At 37.5% G+C, this 16,036-nt stretch overlaps 1 protein-coding gene across 10 annotated transcripts in view; it reads right to left on the bottom strand.

The window, feature by feature from the left end:
• CDC42BPA (CDC42 binding protein kinase alpha) overlaps positions 1-16,036 on the bottom strand; it is a 292,824-nt gene that overhangs the window by 127,969 nt on the left and 148,819 nt on the right. For all 10 annotated transcript variants that reach the window (XM_081486909.1, XM_081486911.1, XM_081486910.1 and 7 more), the window contains 3 exons: positions 14,259-14,507; positions 13,599-13,678; positions 6,969-7,135 (listed from right to left, as the gene is read on the bottom strand). In XM_081486909.1, coding sequence (XP_081343035.1) covers positions 6,969-7,135; positions 13,599-13,678; positions 14,259-14,507 — 496 coding nt within the window. The remainder of the gene's footprint in view (positions 1-6,968; positions 7,136-13,598; positions 13,679-14,258; positions 14,508-16,036) is intronic.

Genomic DNA, 16,036 nt, shown 5'->3' with positions numbered 1-16,036 from the left:
AATACAGTATCCAAAAAAGAAAATGACGATTTTCTAGGCAACCGTCTCAAAGATACAGAATATTGCAATCTAACTGATAAAGAATTCAAAATAATTATGAAGAAATTCAAGAAGCTACAAGATAACACAGAAAGCCAACTCAGTGAAGTCAGGAATAAAATTAACGAATAGAAGGAGCACTTACTAGAGAGACTGATATTGCAAAAAAGAACAAAACAAGAATTCTGGAGCTGAAGAACTCAGTAAGTGAGAGGAATACTGCATTAAAAAGCACTGGGAGTAGAACAGATCAGATGGAAGAAAGAATAAGCCATATGGAGGACAGGAATTGAGAAATGATTTGGGTGTAAGGGGAGTGGGAACTAAGTTTTTTTTTAAAGTGAAGAAACCAGACAAGAGTTATCAGACTGCATTTAAAAAAGTAAAAATAAGAATAATGCATATACCAGAAGGAGAAGAGACAGAGACAGGGGCAGAGAGTTTATCTGATGAAATAATAGCTGAGAACTTCTCAAACCTGGAGAAAGAACTGGACATACAATTCTATGAAGCTAATAGAACACCTTGTTGTCCCAATGCAAAAAGATCTTTTCCAACACGTTTTAGAATGAAAACTGTCAAAAGTCAATACTAAAGAAAGAATTTAAAGGCAGCCAGGGGAAAAAAGAAAGTATCCTACAAAAGAATTCCCATTAGGTAATAAGCAGATTTCTCAGCAGAAACTCTACAGGCCAGGAGAGAGCAGAATAGCATACTCAAAGTATTGAAAGATAAAAGTTCCTAGTCAAGAATATTCTACCTGGAAAAGTTATTCTTCAGATATGAAAGAGAAATAAAGGTTTTGCTAGACAAATAAAAGCTGAGAGTTCACCACCACTAGAAATGCTGAAAGGAGTTCTTCAAGCCACAACAAAAAAGATGAAAGTACACAAGACTCTGATCAAGGTAACAAATACAGTCAGAATTAGAAAACTGTAACTATATTTTATAACAGTGTGTTAAACAATTAATAACAGCATAAATGTTAAAGGAAAAGAGCACTAAAAATTACTATAGCTACTACCATTTGGTAGCAAATTCACAGCAAAAATATAATAGAAGATGTAAACGGATGAAACCTCTATAGGTGAGTAAAGATGGGTTGCTATCAGCAGAAAAAGGACTAGTTTATCAATTAGATATTTTATTTAAATGTCATGGTAAAGACAAAGCAAAAATTTAGAGGAGAGACATGACATAAAAAAGGGAACAATGAACAAATCACCATTGTAAATCATCAACTTACAAAGGTAGACAAAAAAAGAAGAAGAAAAAACCCAATGGAGATACAAAATTACCAGAAGGCAAAAGATCAATCAATGGTAGTAATAAGCACTTACATACCAATAATCACCCTAAATGGATTGAATTCACCAAACGAAAGGCATAAAGTGGATGACTGGAAAAAAAAGTCAAGTTCCAACTATATGCTGCCTACAAGAGACTCATTTCAGCTCTATCAGCACAAATAAGCTCAAAGTGAAGGGATGGAAAATAATATTTCAGAAAGCAAAACAAAGTGAGTGTAGCCATACTTATATCAGACAAAATATACTTCAGCCAAAAACGGTAACAAAAAGACAAAGAAGGTCATTATAATGATAAAGGGGTCAACACATCAAGAAGATATAACAACTGTAAATACACAGGCTCCAAACAGCAGAGCACCAAAATATACTAAGTACTAACAAACCCTAGGAGAGAAACAGACAACAGAATAATAGTAGGGGACTTCAGTATGCCACTCTCAGCAACGATAAATTGTACAAACAGAAAATCAACAAGGAAACGTTGGAAATGAAACATCTTAGAAAAATAGATTTAACAAACATATATAGAACATTCCACACAACAGCAGCAGAATATACATTCTTCTCAAGTGCACACAGAACATTCTCCAGAACAGATCATATGACAGGACAAAAAACCATATCTTTACAAACATAAAAAGACCGCAATCACATCAATTATCTTTGCTGGTCACAATGGTATGAAAATAGAAATTGATAAAAAGAGGAAAGTAAGAAGATCTATAAACATATGGAAACTAAACAACATACTTCTGAACAACCAATGGGTGAAAGAAGACATCAAGAGCTCAAAACTAATGAAATTGGAAATATGACATTATCAAATTTGTGGGATACAGCAAAGCAGTTCTGAGAGGAAAGTTTATTGCAAAAAAATGCATATATTAAAAAATAAGAAATATCTCAAATAACCTAACTTTACATCACAAGGAATTAAATAATAAGAATAAATTAAGCCCTTGGATGGCATCACTGACTTGATGGACATGATTTGAGCAATCTCCAGGAGTTGGTGATGGACAGAAAAGCCTGGCATGCTGCAGTCCACAGGGTCGCAAAGAGTCATACACGACTGAACTGAACTGGAAGTTAGCAGAAGGAAGGAAATATAAAGTTCAGAGCTGAAATGAATGAAATAACAAGAAAAACTACAGGAAGGATCAATCAAATTAAAAGCTGGTTGTTTGAAAAGACAAACAAAAGTGACAAAACTTTCATCTAGACTAAGAAAGAAGAGAGAAGATTCAAATAGAATTAGAAATGAAAGGAGACATTACACGGGATGCTATAGAAATACAGAGGCTCATAAGAAACTACTATGGATAACTGTATGCCAAGAAATTACATAAACTAGAAGTGAACAGATTTCTAGAAACAAAACTGACCAATATTGAATCATGAAAAACTAGAAAATCTGAACAGACCAATAATGAATAAAGAGATTGAATCAATAATTAGAAACCTCCCAGAAAGAAAATCTCAGGACCAGATGGCTTCATTGATGAATTTTACCAGTCATTATAAGAAGAATTAACATCAATCCTCCTCTTTTCCAAAATACTGAGGAGGAGGCAACACCTCCAAACTCATTCTATGAAGCCAGCATTACCTTGATACCAAAACCAGATAAGGAGACCACAAGAAAACCACAGTTGTCCCTTGAGCAACACCATTTTGTACTGTACAGGTCCATTTATACACAAATTTTTTCAGTAAATATGTACTACATGATCCCCAGTTGGTTGAATTTGCAGATGCAGAACCATGGTTACAGAGGAGCAACTGTAAAGTTATACACAGATTTTTGACTGCACAGAGCTTGTGCCACACACCCCTGTGTTGTTCAAGGGCCAACTGTATTAATCAATATCTCTGATGAATATAGATGTAAAGTTTTTCAGTAAAATATTAGCAAACCAAATTCAAGAACACATTAAAAGGATTACACACTGTGATCAAATGAGATTTTTCCCTGGCATGCAAGAATAGCTCAACATACACGAAACAATAAATGTAATGCATCACATCAATAAATTGAAAGATAAAAATCACATGATCACTTCAATAGATGCAGAAAAAGCATTTTAAAAAATACAACATCCTTTCATGATGAAAACCCTTAAAAAGTTGGGTATAGATGCTGGAAAGGATTGGGGGCAGGAGGAGAAGGGGACGACGGAGGATGAGATGGCTATGGATGGCATCACCGACTCGATGGACATGGGTTTGGGTAGACTCCGGCAGTTGGTGATGGACAGGGAGGCCTGGCGTGCTGCAGTTCATGGGGTCACAAAGAGTCGGACACGACTGAACTGAACTGATTGACTAATAGAAGGAACATAACTCAACACAGTAAAGGCCACATACAACAAACCCACAGATAATATTATACTCAACGGAGAAAAGCTGAAAGATTTTCCTCTAAGATCCAGAACAAGAAAAGGATGTCCATTCTCACTACTCTTGTTCAATATATAGTACTAAAATTCCTAGCTATAATAATTAAGCAAGAAAAAAAAAAGGCATTGAAATTGTAAAGAAGTAAAACGATCAGTATTTGCCAATGTCATTTTATAGGTATAAATCTCAAAGAGACAACCAAAAAAACTGTTGGAACTAATCAACTATTTTGGTAAAGTGTAGGATACAAAATTAACATATAGGAATTAGCTGTATTCCTTTACACTAATACTGAATATTTGAAAAAGATATAAAGAAAACCATCCCATTCACAATAGCATCAAAAGCAAGAAACTACTCAGGAATAAACTTAACCAACGATGTGAAAGATATGTACAATAAAAATGACAAGACTTTGCTAAAAGAAACTGAAGAAGATACAAACAGAAAGACATCCCATGTTCATGGATCAGAAGAATTAATACTGGTAAAATATACATACTACCAAACCCATCTACAGAATCAACACAATATGCAACAAAATACCAAATGCATTCTTCATAAAATAGAAGAAACAATCCTAAATGTTTGTGGAACCATGAAGAACACTGAATATTGAAAGCAATTTTGAGAAAAAAAGAACAAATCCGGAAGTATCCCGATTTCAAACTATATTATAAAGCCATGTTAAAAACAGTAGTGTACTGGCACAAAACAGACAGAGACCAAAGTAACAGAGAACCCAGAGTTAAATCCCAGTACATACAGTCAACTGATACTTGACGAGGGAGTCAAGAACCTAATGCGGAAAAGACAGTCTCTTCAACAAATGCTGCTGGGAAAACCAGAGAAACACACGCAGAACACTGAAACTGGACTTCTAACTCATACTACTCACAAAAATCAACTCAAAATGTTTCAAAGACTTCCATAAGATCCAATACCATATGTTTCATAGATGAAAATATAGTAAAAAAAAAGCTCCTTAACACTGGCCTTGGCAATGATTTTTTTGGATATGCTGTCAAAAATACAACAAAAGAAAAAAATCAGTAGATTACATCAAACTCAAGAGCGTCTGTATAGCAAAAAAAAAAAAAGAAAAGGAAAAAAATACAGAATGGCAGAAAATTTTTGCAACTGTACACTGGATAAAGGGTTACAATCCAAAATATATATAGAACTCATACAACTTATAGAGAAGGCAATGGCAAACCACTCCAGTACTCTTGCCTGGAAAATCCCATGGACGGAGGAGCCTGGTAGGCTGCAGTCCATGGGGTCGCTAGGAGTTGGACACGACTGAGCGATGACTTTACTTTCACTTTTCACTTTCATGCACTGGAGAAGGAAATGGCAACCCACTCCAGTATTCTTGCCTGGAGAATCCCAGGGACGGGGGAGCCTGGGGGGCTGCTGTCTATGGGGTCGCACAGAGTCGGACATGACTGAAGCAACTTAGCAGCAGCAGCATACAACATAATAACAAAGAAGCAAGCAATCTGACTTCTAAAAGGGCAGAAAAACTAAACAGATATTTCTGCAAAGAGAACATTATAAATGAGCAACAAGGCACATGAAAAGATGCTTAACATCACTGATCATCTGAGAAATGCAAATCAAAACCACGAGATATCGCCTCACACCTGTTAGAATATCTAACAAGACAAGAGACAACGTGTGTGGGTAAGGATGTGGTGAAAAGGGAACCCTTATAGACTCTGGAAAACTATATGGAGGGTCTTCAAAAATTCAAAAATAAATCTACCTTATGATACAGCAATTCCACTTCTGGGTATACACTTAAATAAAATGAAAATAGATGTTTGAAAGGTCTGAGTTCAGGACAAGTCAGCAAATGAGACTGGAAATAGTTGGTTTATTAAGAAAAAGAAAACCAGGAGATAAAGTGTTCCAAAAGCCAAGAAAAAGTGCTATCAGGAGAGGGATATGATCAACTGGGTCAAATTCTGATAGGCTAGAAGACGAAGACCAGGAAATAATCATTGGATTTTGCAACACAGGCTAGAGAAATGAACTAAGGAAAAAAAGTAGGATTGCTGGGCAGCATCAAGATCTTAGTAAATTTGAGATTACTTTTCAAGAATTTCAAGTGGGATTAGCTGGCATGTTGTGTGTTTTTAGTAAGCAACTTTCAGCCACATAGTTAAATGCCAAGTATTTAAACATGGTTGGGGTTCTGCCAAAGGAGTGTGACTAACAGAAAGAGGAGCAATAGATTTAAGAGTGTATGTAAGGGCATAATTAAGATTGACGAAGAATGAGACCTGAGGGTATAAGGGGAATAGGGAAAGGGTGATAGAATTATAGGTAACGGTGGAAGTGAAGGACATCACAGTTAAGACACCAGAGAGAGTTAACTAGAAAATTACAAGCAGGAATATACAGAAGGTTTGCTTGAAATTGAGATTAATAAAGAATTTTAGACACTGACACTGTAATCTCAAGATATATCTTACTACCACCAGAAGGAGTGGTAGAGGTAGGGTGGAGAACAAGCTCACTGAAAGTGAAGAATCAACAAAGAAGTCAGAATATTAAAAGGTTCACTAATGTGCATTTTAAAATCACCAAATATTACAACAGGAGTGACACTGTAGAGAATGACAGTTTGCCAGAAGCTAGAACTTTTAAGGACTGAGGAAATATGGTAGGGAGCCTTATATAAAGTGTTACTATCAGATGAGAAGGGCTCCATTTTCATTCGTAGTATTGAATACTACTTTCCTCTCCCCAGAGGTATTTATTTCCACAGATTTATATACATAAATATGTACTTGTGGGAAACAAATGCTATTTTGTAAGTAAGTGGTATTAAACTGTATGAGCTTCCCTGGTGGCTCAGACGGTAAAAAACCTGCCTGCAATGCAGAAGACCTGGGTTCAATCCCTGGGTTGGGAAGATTCCCTAGAGGAGGGCATGGCAACCCACTCCAGTATTCTTGCCTGGAGAATCCCCATGGACAAAGGAGCCTGGTGGGCTACAGTCCATAGGGTCGCAAAGAGTTGGACATGACTGAGCAACTAAGCACAGCAACACAGCATTATATTGTATTTATACTGTATTCTGCATAAATTTCTTTTTTCCATTTAATAAAAAAAGTTCTTTTCAAGATAAAACAACCACTTACAATAAACAGTTTCTACACTGTGAGTCCAATACAAAAAGGGAAAATATTATCTTTAAAATATATTTACCTTGAAGCTTTCTACTAAGTTCAAGTTTTTCCTGCTCAAGGCGCTTAATTCTTCTTTCATAAGCTTCAGTTGCTAAGTTGTTATCTAGAGTCCTCTGCACATTAACATCAAGATCCAATGGCGTGGGACCAGCTGTAACTCTTAAACAGCTCCGATCAGAAAGAACACTGAAGAAAAAACAAAAACAAAAACGGGAAAATGTGGATTTATATTGAAACAATAAGTCTGAAGAGAAAAGATAACCTTTCAAAATTGTTCATTTAAAACATGGATTTGAACATCTAGTTACAGCTAGCCATCTGGACTGATTATAAAATACTTTTTTTTTTTTTTTACAAAATCACCATAAACAACCTTTTGGAAGCAGGGGCTATGCCAGATGGCTTGCAGGACCTTAATTTCCCAACCAGGGATCAAACCCAGGCTCCTTGCAGCGGAAGCACCAAGTCCTAATCACTGGTCCACCAGAGAATTCCTTAGAAGCATTTTTGAAAATAAAAACTTAAATAGTCCCAATTATCTTGAATTTATTCTAGTAACCATAAATTATAAAATGAAGCCTACTGAAGGGTTACTGGTAGCTTAAAACAATGTGATGATCTAAGTGAAACAGCAATCAAAAGCACCAACCATGGTCCTCTGTGGAATTATAAAATGCTTTCATCAGCTACTTATATAAAATGCTTCATAAGCAAAGATACACTGCTCAACACAAGGAATATAGCCAATATTTTATAATTACTATAAATGGAGTATAACTTTAACTATTGTGAATTAGTATATTGTATATCTGTAACTTGTATATCAACTATATACTTTGATTAAAAATTTTTAAGTGAAATGCTTTAACTCAATACAATTTAATTAAAAACATTTGAAGTGTTGGACATTCAGCAGTGAGTGAAACAGATAAAATGTACCCATATAGAGGCTTTTATTCCAGTGGTAGAGACAAAAATAAACAAACAAGGAAAATACTCAGTACAAGGCAGTGTTAATACGCTAAGAAGAAAACAAAAAACAGGAAAGGAAGGAAACTTCTTTTCCCCTTTCTGCCTTTTGAAATGAAGTATTGAGGCGGAGTAAATTAAAATGTAGATAAGGTGGTCAGGAAAGTCATCACTCAGAAAGTAACCCTGAAAAAGTCCAGAAAAAATAAGCAGACCTGCCAAGGTAATATGAGAGGAAAGAGCATTTCCAGCAAATGGAACAGAAGTACAAACACACCATCAAGTGTACTTCAATAAAATAAACTTAATACAAGAAAAAAAGAAGTGCAGAAGTCCTGAGGCAAGAGTTTTCTGGCATGCTCATAGGCCAGAAAGGAAATCTGTGGGGCTGCAAAGTGAGCAAGGGCAGAGTAGTAGGAAATAAAACGAGAAAGATAAAGGGAGTTAAGATATGAAGCCACCGGAGGTAGGGGCAGTGAGGATTGGTCCTGCACAGGTGAGTGACATACTCTGACTTATGGTTTAGCAGAATCAATCAGACAGGTTCAGAGAAATCTAAGAAATGACGTTATAAACATCTGAAGTAGGTGATTAAGAGAGATTTTAAGTAGAAGGGAGGCCTCCGCTGGAAAAATACATTTTAAGAGTCATCAGCAAATACCACCTAGGGGAGCATGAGAGAGTATAAATGGAAAAGATCCAAAGACGAAGCCACAGGCCACAGGAAATTAGGAGGGATGTGGAAAATGAGTGGGAGTGGACAGAAAGACAAGGAGAAATGAGGCAAGTATTCTGGAAAGTGTTGTAATGGGAAGGAGCTGTGACAAGGAGATGAGACTGGGCAAGTAAGGATGACTAGGACCAACGAAATGACCATCAAATTTAGCACCATGGAGGCCAGTGGTGACATCACTAAAAATCAGTTTGTGTCAAATGATGGGAGCACAAACTTGACTGGAATGGTACCAAGAAAGAAGAGGATGAGAAAAATGGAAAAAGTCCAGGCAACAGTTTGAAGTAATTTTGCTATATTGAAGAGCATAAAAATGGTTGGTAGCAGGTAAAGAAAGTTGGATTAAGAGAGATTTTTTTTATTTTGCTTTAAGATAAAAGAAAAGCCTGCATTTTGTGAGCTGATGGAAATGATCTGTTATGCAAATTACACAAAGGGGAAAATTTATGATGTAACAGTTAGCAATGCACTAGCGTAAGCAAGAAGGGACAGAAGGGATGGGCCCTAGCTCAGGAGCTCACATAGTCATCCATATAAAGAAGATTATATGGGTCTAGAGGTATGCAGGCAGTAAATGAGGTGATGGGGCTTCTAGAAGCTGTCTGCTGATTGCTTCAATCTCTGTAAAAGAGGAAGCGAGGTCATCAGGTGAGAGTAAGAATGACAGATTTCACACAAAAAGTATAAAGTAGGAAATAGTTACCTAGGAAGTGAAGAGTAAATACACTAGGGTAACACAGCATATTTGCCAGGCAGCGATAAGGGGCACTTGGGACTGGTAATCATGAACTTAAAGTGAGACTAGTAAGAGTACTCAGATATTTTTCTCTAGACAATTTGAACTGCACAGGTACAGGCAGAAAACTGAGTTGTAATAAGGAATGGTAACTTATCAAAACCAATGTCATAGAAGGAGATAGTCAAGGAACTGAGAAGCACACAAGGAGTGACTATAATCATTCTCAACGAAATTTAAGGAATGGTAAGGAGGAAAGATGGCTTCCCTTGTGGCTCAGCTGGTAAAGAATCTGCCTGAAACGTGGGAGACCTGTGTTGGATCCCTGGGTTGGGAAGATCCCCTGGAGAAGGGAAAGGCTACCCACTCCAGTATTCTGGCCTGGAAAATTCCATGGACTGTGTAGTCCATGCATACATGTCCATGTCCACAAAGAGTCAGACACAACTGAGCGACTTTTACTTTCACAAGGCGGAAAGAGAAGATACGAGTAGAATAAGGGTCAGAGGAAAAAGGGCTATGAATGATGGGTTGAAAGTCTGATGTTTGGCACTTAGAAAATATTCCTTCAATAGCCCAGTGCAGTACAGTCACTCAGTCATGTTTGACTCTTTTCGACCCCATGAATCACAGCACGCCAGGCCACCCTGTCCAACACCAACTCCCGGAGTTTACCCAAACCCATGTCCATCGAGTCGGTGATGCCATCCAGCCATCTCATCCTCTGTTGTCCCCTTCTCCTCCTGCCCCCAGTCCTTCCCAGCATCAGGGTCTTTTCCAGTGAGTCAGGTCTTCGCATGAGGTAGCCAAGGTATTGGAGTTTCAGCTTCAACATCAGACCTTCCAATGAACACCCAGGACTGATCTCCTTTAGGATGGACTGGTTGGATCTCCTTGCAGTCCAAGGGACTCTCAAGAGCCTTCTCCAACACCACAGTTCAAACGCATCAATTCTTCAGTGCTCAGCTTCCTTTATAGTCCAATTCTCACATCTATACATGACTACTGGAAAAACCATAGCCTTGACTAGACGGACCTTTGTTGGCAAAGTAATGCCTCTGCTTTTTAATATGCTGTCTAGGTTGGTCATAACTTTCCTTCCAAGGAGTAAGCGTCTTTTAATTTCATGGCTGCAATCACCATCTGCAGTGATTTTGGAGCCCAAAAAAATAAAGTCTGACACTGTTTCCACGTTTCCCCATCTATTTCCCATGAAGTAATGGGACCAGATGCCATGATCTCAGTTTTCTGAATGTTGAGCTTTAAGCCAACTTTTTCACTCTCCTCTTTCACTTTCATCAAGAGGCTCTTTAGTTCTTCTTCACTTTCTGCCATAAGGGTGGTGTCATCTGCATATTTGAGGTTATTGACATTTCTCCCGGCAATCTTGATTCCAGCCTGTGTTTCTTCCAGTCCAGCGTTTCTCATGATGTACTCTGCATATAAGTTAAATAAGCAGGGTGACAATATACAGCCTTGACGTACTCTTTTTCCTATTTGGAACCAGTCTGTTGTTCCATGTCCAGTTCTAACTGTTGCTTCCTGACCTGCATACAGGTTTCTCAAGAGGCAGATCAGATGGTCTGGTATTCCCATCTCTTTCAGAATTTTCCACAGTTTATTGTGATCCACATGGTCAAAGGCTTTGGCATAGTCAATAAAGCAGAAATAGATGTTTTTCTGGAACTCTCTTCTTTTTCTATGATCCAGCAGATGTTGGCAATTTGATCCTTGGTTCCTCTGCCTTTTCTAAAACCAGCTTGAACATCTGGAAGTTCATGGTTCACGTATTGCTGAAGCCTGGCTTGGAGAATTTTGAGCATTACTTTACTAGCGTGTGAGATGAGTGCAATTGTGCGGTAGTTTGAGCATTCTTTGGCATGGCCTTTCTTTGGGATTGGAACAAAAACTGACCTTTTCCAGTTCTACGGCCACTGCTGAGTTTTCCAGATTTGCTGGCATATTGAATGCAGCACTCTCACAGCATCATCTTTCAGGATTTGAAATAGCTCAACTGGAATTCCATTACCTCCACTAGCTTTGTTCGTAGTGACGCTTTCTAAGGCCCACTTGATTTCACATTCCAGGATGTCTGGCTCTAGGTGAGTGAATCACACCATCGTGATTGTCTGGGTCATGAAGATCTTTTTTGTACAGTTCTTCTGTGTATTCTTGCCACCTCTTCTTAATATCTTCTGCTTTTTTTAGGTCCATACCATTTGTGTCCTTTATTGAGCCCATCTTTGCATGAAATGTTCCCTTGGTATCTCTAATTTTCTTGAAGAGATCTCTAGTCTTTCCCATTCTGTTGTTTTCCTCTATTTCTTTGCATTGATCACTGAGGAAGGCTTTCTTATCTCTCCTTGCTATTCTTTGGAACTCTGCATTCAGATGGGTATATCTTTCCTTTTCTCCTTTGCCTTTCACTTCTCTTCTTTTCACAGCTATTTGTAAGGCCTCCTCAGGCAGCCATTTTGCTTTTTTGCATTTGTTTTCCATGGGGATGGTCTTGATCCCTGTCTCCTGTACAATGTCACGAACCTCTGTCCATAGTTCATCAGGCACTCTGTCTATCAGATCTAGTCCCTTAAATCTATTTGTCACTTCCACTGTATAATCATAAGAGATTTGATTTAGGTCATACCTGAATGGTCTAGTGGTTTTCCCTACTTTCTTCAATTTAAGTTAATTTGGCAATAAGGAGTTCAGGATCTGAGCCACAGTCTGCTCCCGGTCTTGTTTTTGCTGACTGTATAGAGCTTCTCCATCTTTGGCTGCAAAGAATATAATCAATCTGATTTCGGTGTTGACCATCTGGTGATGTCCATGTGTAGAGTCTTCTCTTGTGTTGTTGAAAGAGGGTGTTTGCTATGACCAGTGCGTTCTCTTGGCAAAACTCTATTAGCCTTTGCCCTGCTTCACTCTGTACTCCAAGGCCAAATTTGCCTGTTACACCAGGTGTTTCCTGAATTCCTACTTTTGCATTCCAGTCCCCTATAATGAAAAGGACATCTTTTTTGGCTGTTAGTTCTGAAAGGTCTTGTAGGTCTTCATGGAACCGTTCAACTTCAGCTTCTGCAGCGTTACTGGTCAGGGCATAGAGTTGGATTACCGAGATATTGAATGGTTTGCCTTGGAAATGAACAGAGGTCATTGTGTCGTTTTTGAGATTGCATCCAAGTACTGCATTTCGGACTCTCTTGTTGACCATGATGGCTGCTCCATTTCTTCTAAGGGATTCCTGCCCACAGTAGTAGATATAATGGTCATCTGAGTTAAATTCACCCATTCCAGTCCATCGTAGTTCGCTGATTCCTGGAATGTCGACATCCACTCTTGCTATCTCCTGTTTGACCACTTCCAGTTTGCCCTGATTCATGGACCTAACATTCCAGGTTCCTATGCAATATTGCTCTTTACAGCATCGGACTTTGCGTCTATCACCAGTCACATCCACAGCTGGGTATTGTTTTTGCTTTGGCTCCATCCCATCATTCTTTCTGGAGTTATTTCTTCACTGATCTCCAGTAGCATATTGGACACCTACCGACCTGGGGAGTTTATCTTTCAGTGTCCTATCATTTTGCCTTTTCATACTGTTCATGGGGTTCTCAAGGCAAGAATACTGAAGTGGTTTGCCATGCCCTTCTCCAGTGGACCACATTCTGTCAGACCTCTGCACCGTGACCCCTCTGTCTTGGGTGGACCCACACGGCATGGCTTAGTTTCATTGAGATAGACAAGGCTGTGGTCCGTGTGAACAGATTGGCTAGTTTTCTGTGATTATAGTTTCAGTGTGTCTGCCCTCTGATGCCCTCTCACAACACCTACTGTCTTACTTGAGTTTCTCTTACCTTGGACGTGGGTTACCTCTTCACGGCTGCTCCAGCAAAGTGCAGCCGCTGCTCCTTACCTTGGACAAGGAGTATCTACTCAATAGCCCAAGACTCTTCTAATTCCTGCCCCATTGCTAACAGATTCTGAGCTCTCTTTGTGTTCTATAATGTCTCCCCCTCAAATGAGTTAAGATCCTTATATTAATAAGTTTTATTCACTTTGTAATGTCTAACTTTTCCCAGAAGCAGCTTCAACCTATTAAAAAAAAATTTTTTTTACTTACAAGGCTCTCTTATGCATTATATTTTTTAAAATCTCAATTCATTTTTAATTTGCTTTAAATTATCCAAATCACGTTAACTTTTCAAACTTACCAGCTACTGGTATATGTAAAACCAACAAATGGCAGATGGTGACCAGAAAAGGCAGTATGTGTTGGTGGGGGCATCGTTTCCTAAAGGAGGAAGAAACATCTTGTAAAAAAATGAATAACTATAAACTGTAGACTGGGCTATAAAAATTCACTGTCAACAGGAATTAGGTGATTGATCAATTTACAAACACTAATAAGTTTGGTCTAGATGTTTAGTGATAAAAAATTTAGACCATAAACATTGCTACTGTAGAATTCTAATAAAAAGAAAAGAAAGATTTAAAGTCTGATGGATACTGAGAGTACAATAATTCAATCATTATTCATGTATTCCATATATGTGAATTTGCCTAGTTGTTAAAATTTCTTTGTAACCCCAAATCAATATTCACAAATACTTTTGTAGTTATTTTCAGACACTTGCAGAGCAAAGAAAAATTTGCACTGCCCTACACATATGCTCCCAGCCAGAGCTGAACAAGGAGATGCTCTGCCCTCTTGTTTCAGATCTCATTCAGTAGGCAAGCAGTTTTTTTCAAGGTCTACATGTGCCTTGACAACTACTGAAATGATAAATGGTAAGGTGGCCTATAAAATTACTTTATAACCATATTTTTTGAAAAATCAGAGAGACAGAACTTCTTTAAACAATCATACTCACAGAATTCTTTAAACAATCATCATCCACATCAAAATTCGACGTATCTGTTGGGCTACTAACTTCTGGAATATAAGGTGCTTCACAGTTTCGAATATTATCCCAATCAATTCCATTGAAAAATGGGTGCTTCTTAAAGTCTTCTATTCCATTTTGACCAAGTCGATGTTCTCTGCTACAGATGAGTCTTCGAATAAGATCCTTAGCATTTTCAGACACATCACTCACTTGAGGGGGAAACTGAAACCTCTCCTAAATAGAGAATAATAGAAACAAAATATAAATCACTAATTTATTAAGTAGGTTGACGCTAACGCCGACCTTCTTAAAAATATATGTTCTTTTAAAAATATCTAATAAATATGTACTGGTACAAAGTACTGACACTAAAGGAGATTCAAGAATAAATTTAAAAGGATCATTTTCTTAAAAGAACTTTTCATATGTAACTTAGTCATACATGTACTATAGAAAGAGTAAGTTAAATGCAAAAACACCTTAAACGCTGTCAAAATAAAAAGAATTCACTAAATGTAACAGACTTTGACCCAATATTTCAATAGTACATGTGATTGATAACATTCATATACGTCACACACTAATGATTAATACTGAACATTTGTAAAGAATGTAATATGTACTACTAGAAGTATGTTACTTGTTTAGCTCATTTAATCCTCAGAGCAATTGTATTACTCTAATTTTATAGAAAAGGAAACAAAGAAACAGTTAAAACAATTGCTCAAGGTTACATAATCAATGGTAGAGCTAGGATTTGAACTGAAACTGTCTGATTCCAGAATCTGTGCTCTCAACAACCAAGTTACAGTACAATGACTTCTATCAGAAATGCTTTACATGCTATTGACAACTTTGTAGCTATTTCTTGTTTTCAAACTCTTGATAACTATTTAGCAGATTATCTTCGCAGCCAGACAGAAAAGCATCAACTTTGTAAAACTAATATATGTATGCATAATACACATATTTGGGGCTTCCCTGGTGGCTCAGTAGTAAAGAATCCACTTGCAATGCAAGAGACCTGGGTTCAATTCCTGGGTCAGGAAGATCCCCTGAAGAAGGAAATGGCAATCCACTCCAGTACTCTTGGCTGGGAAATCCCATGGACAGAGGAGTACAGTCCATGGGGTCACAAAACAGTCGGACATGACTTAGCAACTAACAACAACAACAACTATATATATCACAATTAATCACAACTGTACTACCATAAGAAATTAAAAAGAACAGATTATCACTCCTTTTAAGGGATATTCCTATTCATATTCTAGGTTTTTGCAATTACTCACAATCTTCTGAGACTGATAATCCGAGTCTCCCTCTTGTTGTACAATCTATTTCATTTGGTATTAAATAGATTAAAATTTTATTCTTTCCTGCTGTGCATCTGGACTGTTTCCAATGTTTGATGATCATAAATAATACTGGGCATAGCTTTTTTCTATGAATATTTCCTTATGGTAGATTCTTAGTACTGAAGGTGCTCAACCAAAAGTTTTAACCATTTATTTTTAAGGTTGTTGATGAATACTTACAGACTTCTTGACAGAAAGATTATATCAATCTACACCCCTATCAATGATGTCTAACAATGTTCTTCTCAATGGATCATTTATAGTAAAGAGTACTATTTTCTTTTCATCTTTGACACTTTGACAGGGGGAAAAAGTATACCATTCTTATTTTAATTTGGATTTCATGTATCTATTACTATTAAGATTGAGAATTTTAAATGCATTCTAGTCATGGTTATACTTACA

This window comes from Giraffa tippelskirchi, chromosome 5 (assembly GCF_054371585.1).
Source record: "Giraffa tippelskirchi isolate mGirTip1 chromosome 5, T2T-mGirTip1v1.2.pri, whole genome shotgun sequence".
In the NCBI taxonomy this organism is placed as follows: Eukaryota; Metazoa; Chordata; class Mammalia; order Artiodactyla; family Giraffidae; genus Giraffa; species Giraffa tippelskirchi.
This window is presented reverse-complemented; position numbering and strand designations above follow the sequence as displayed.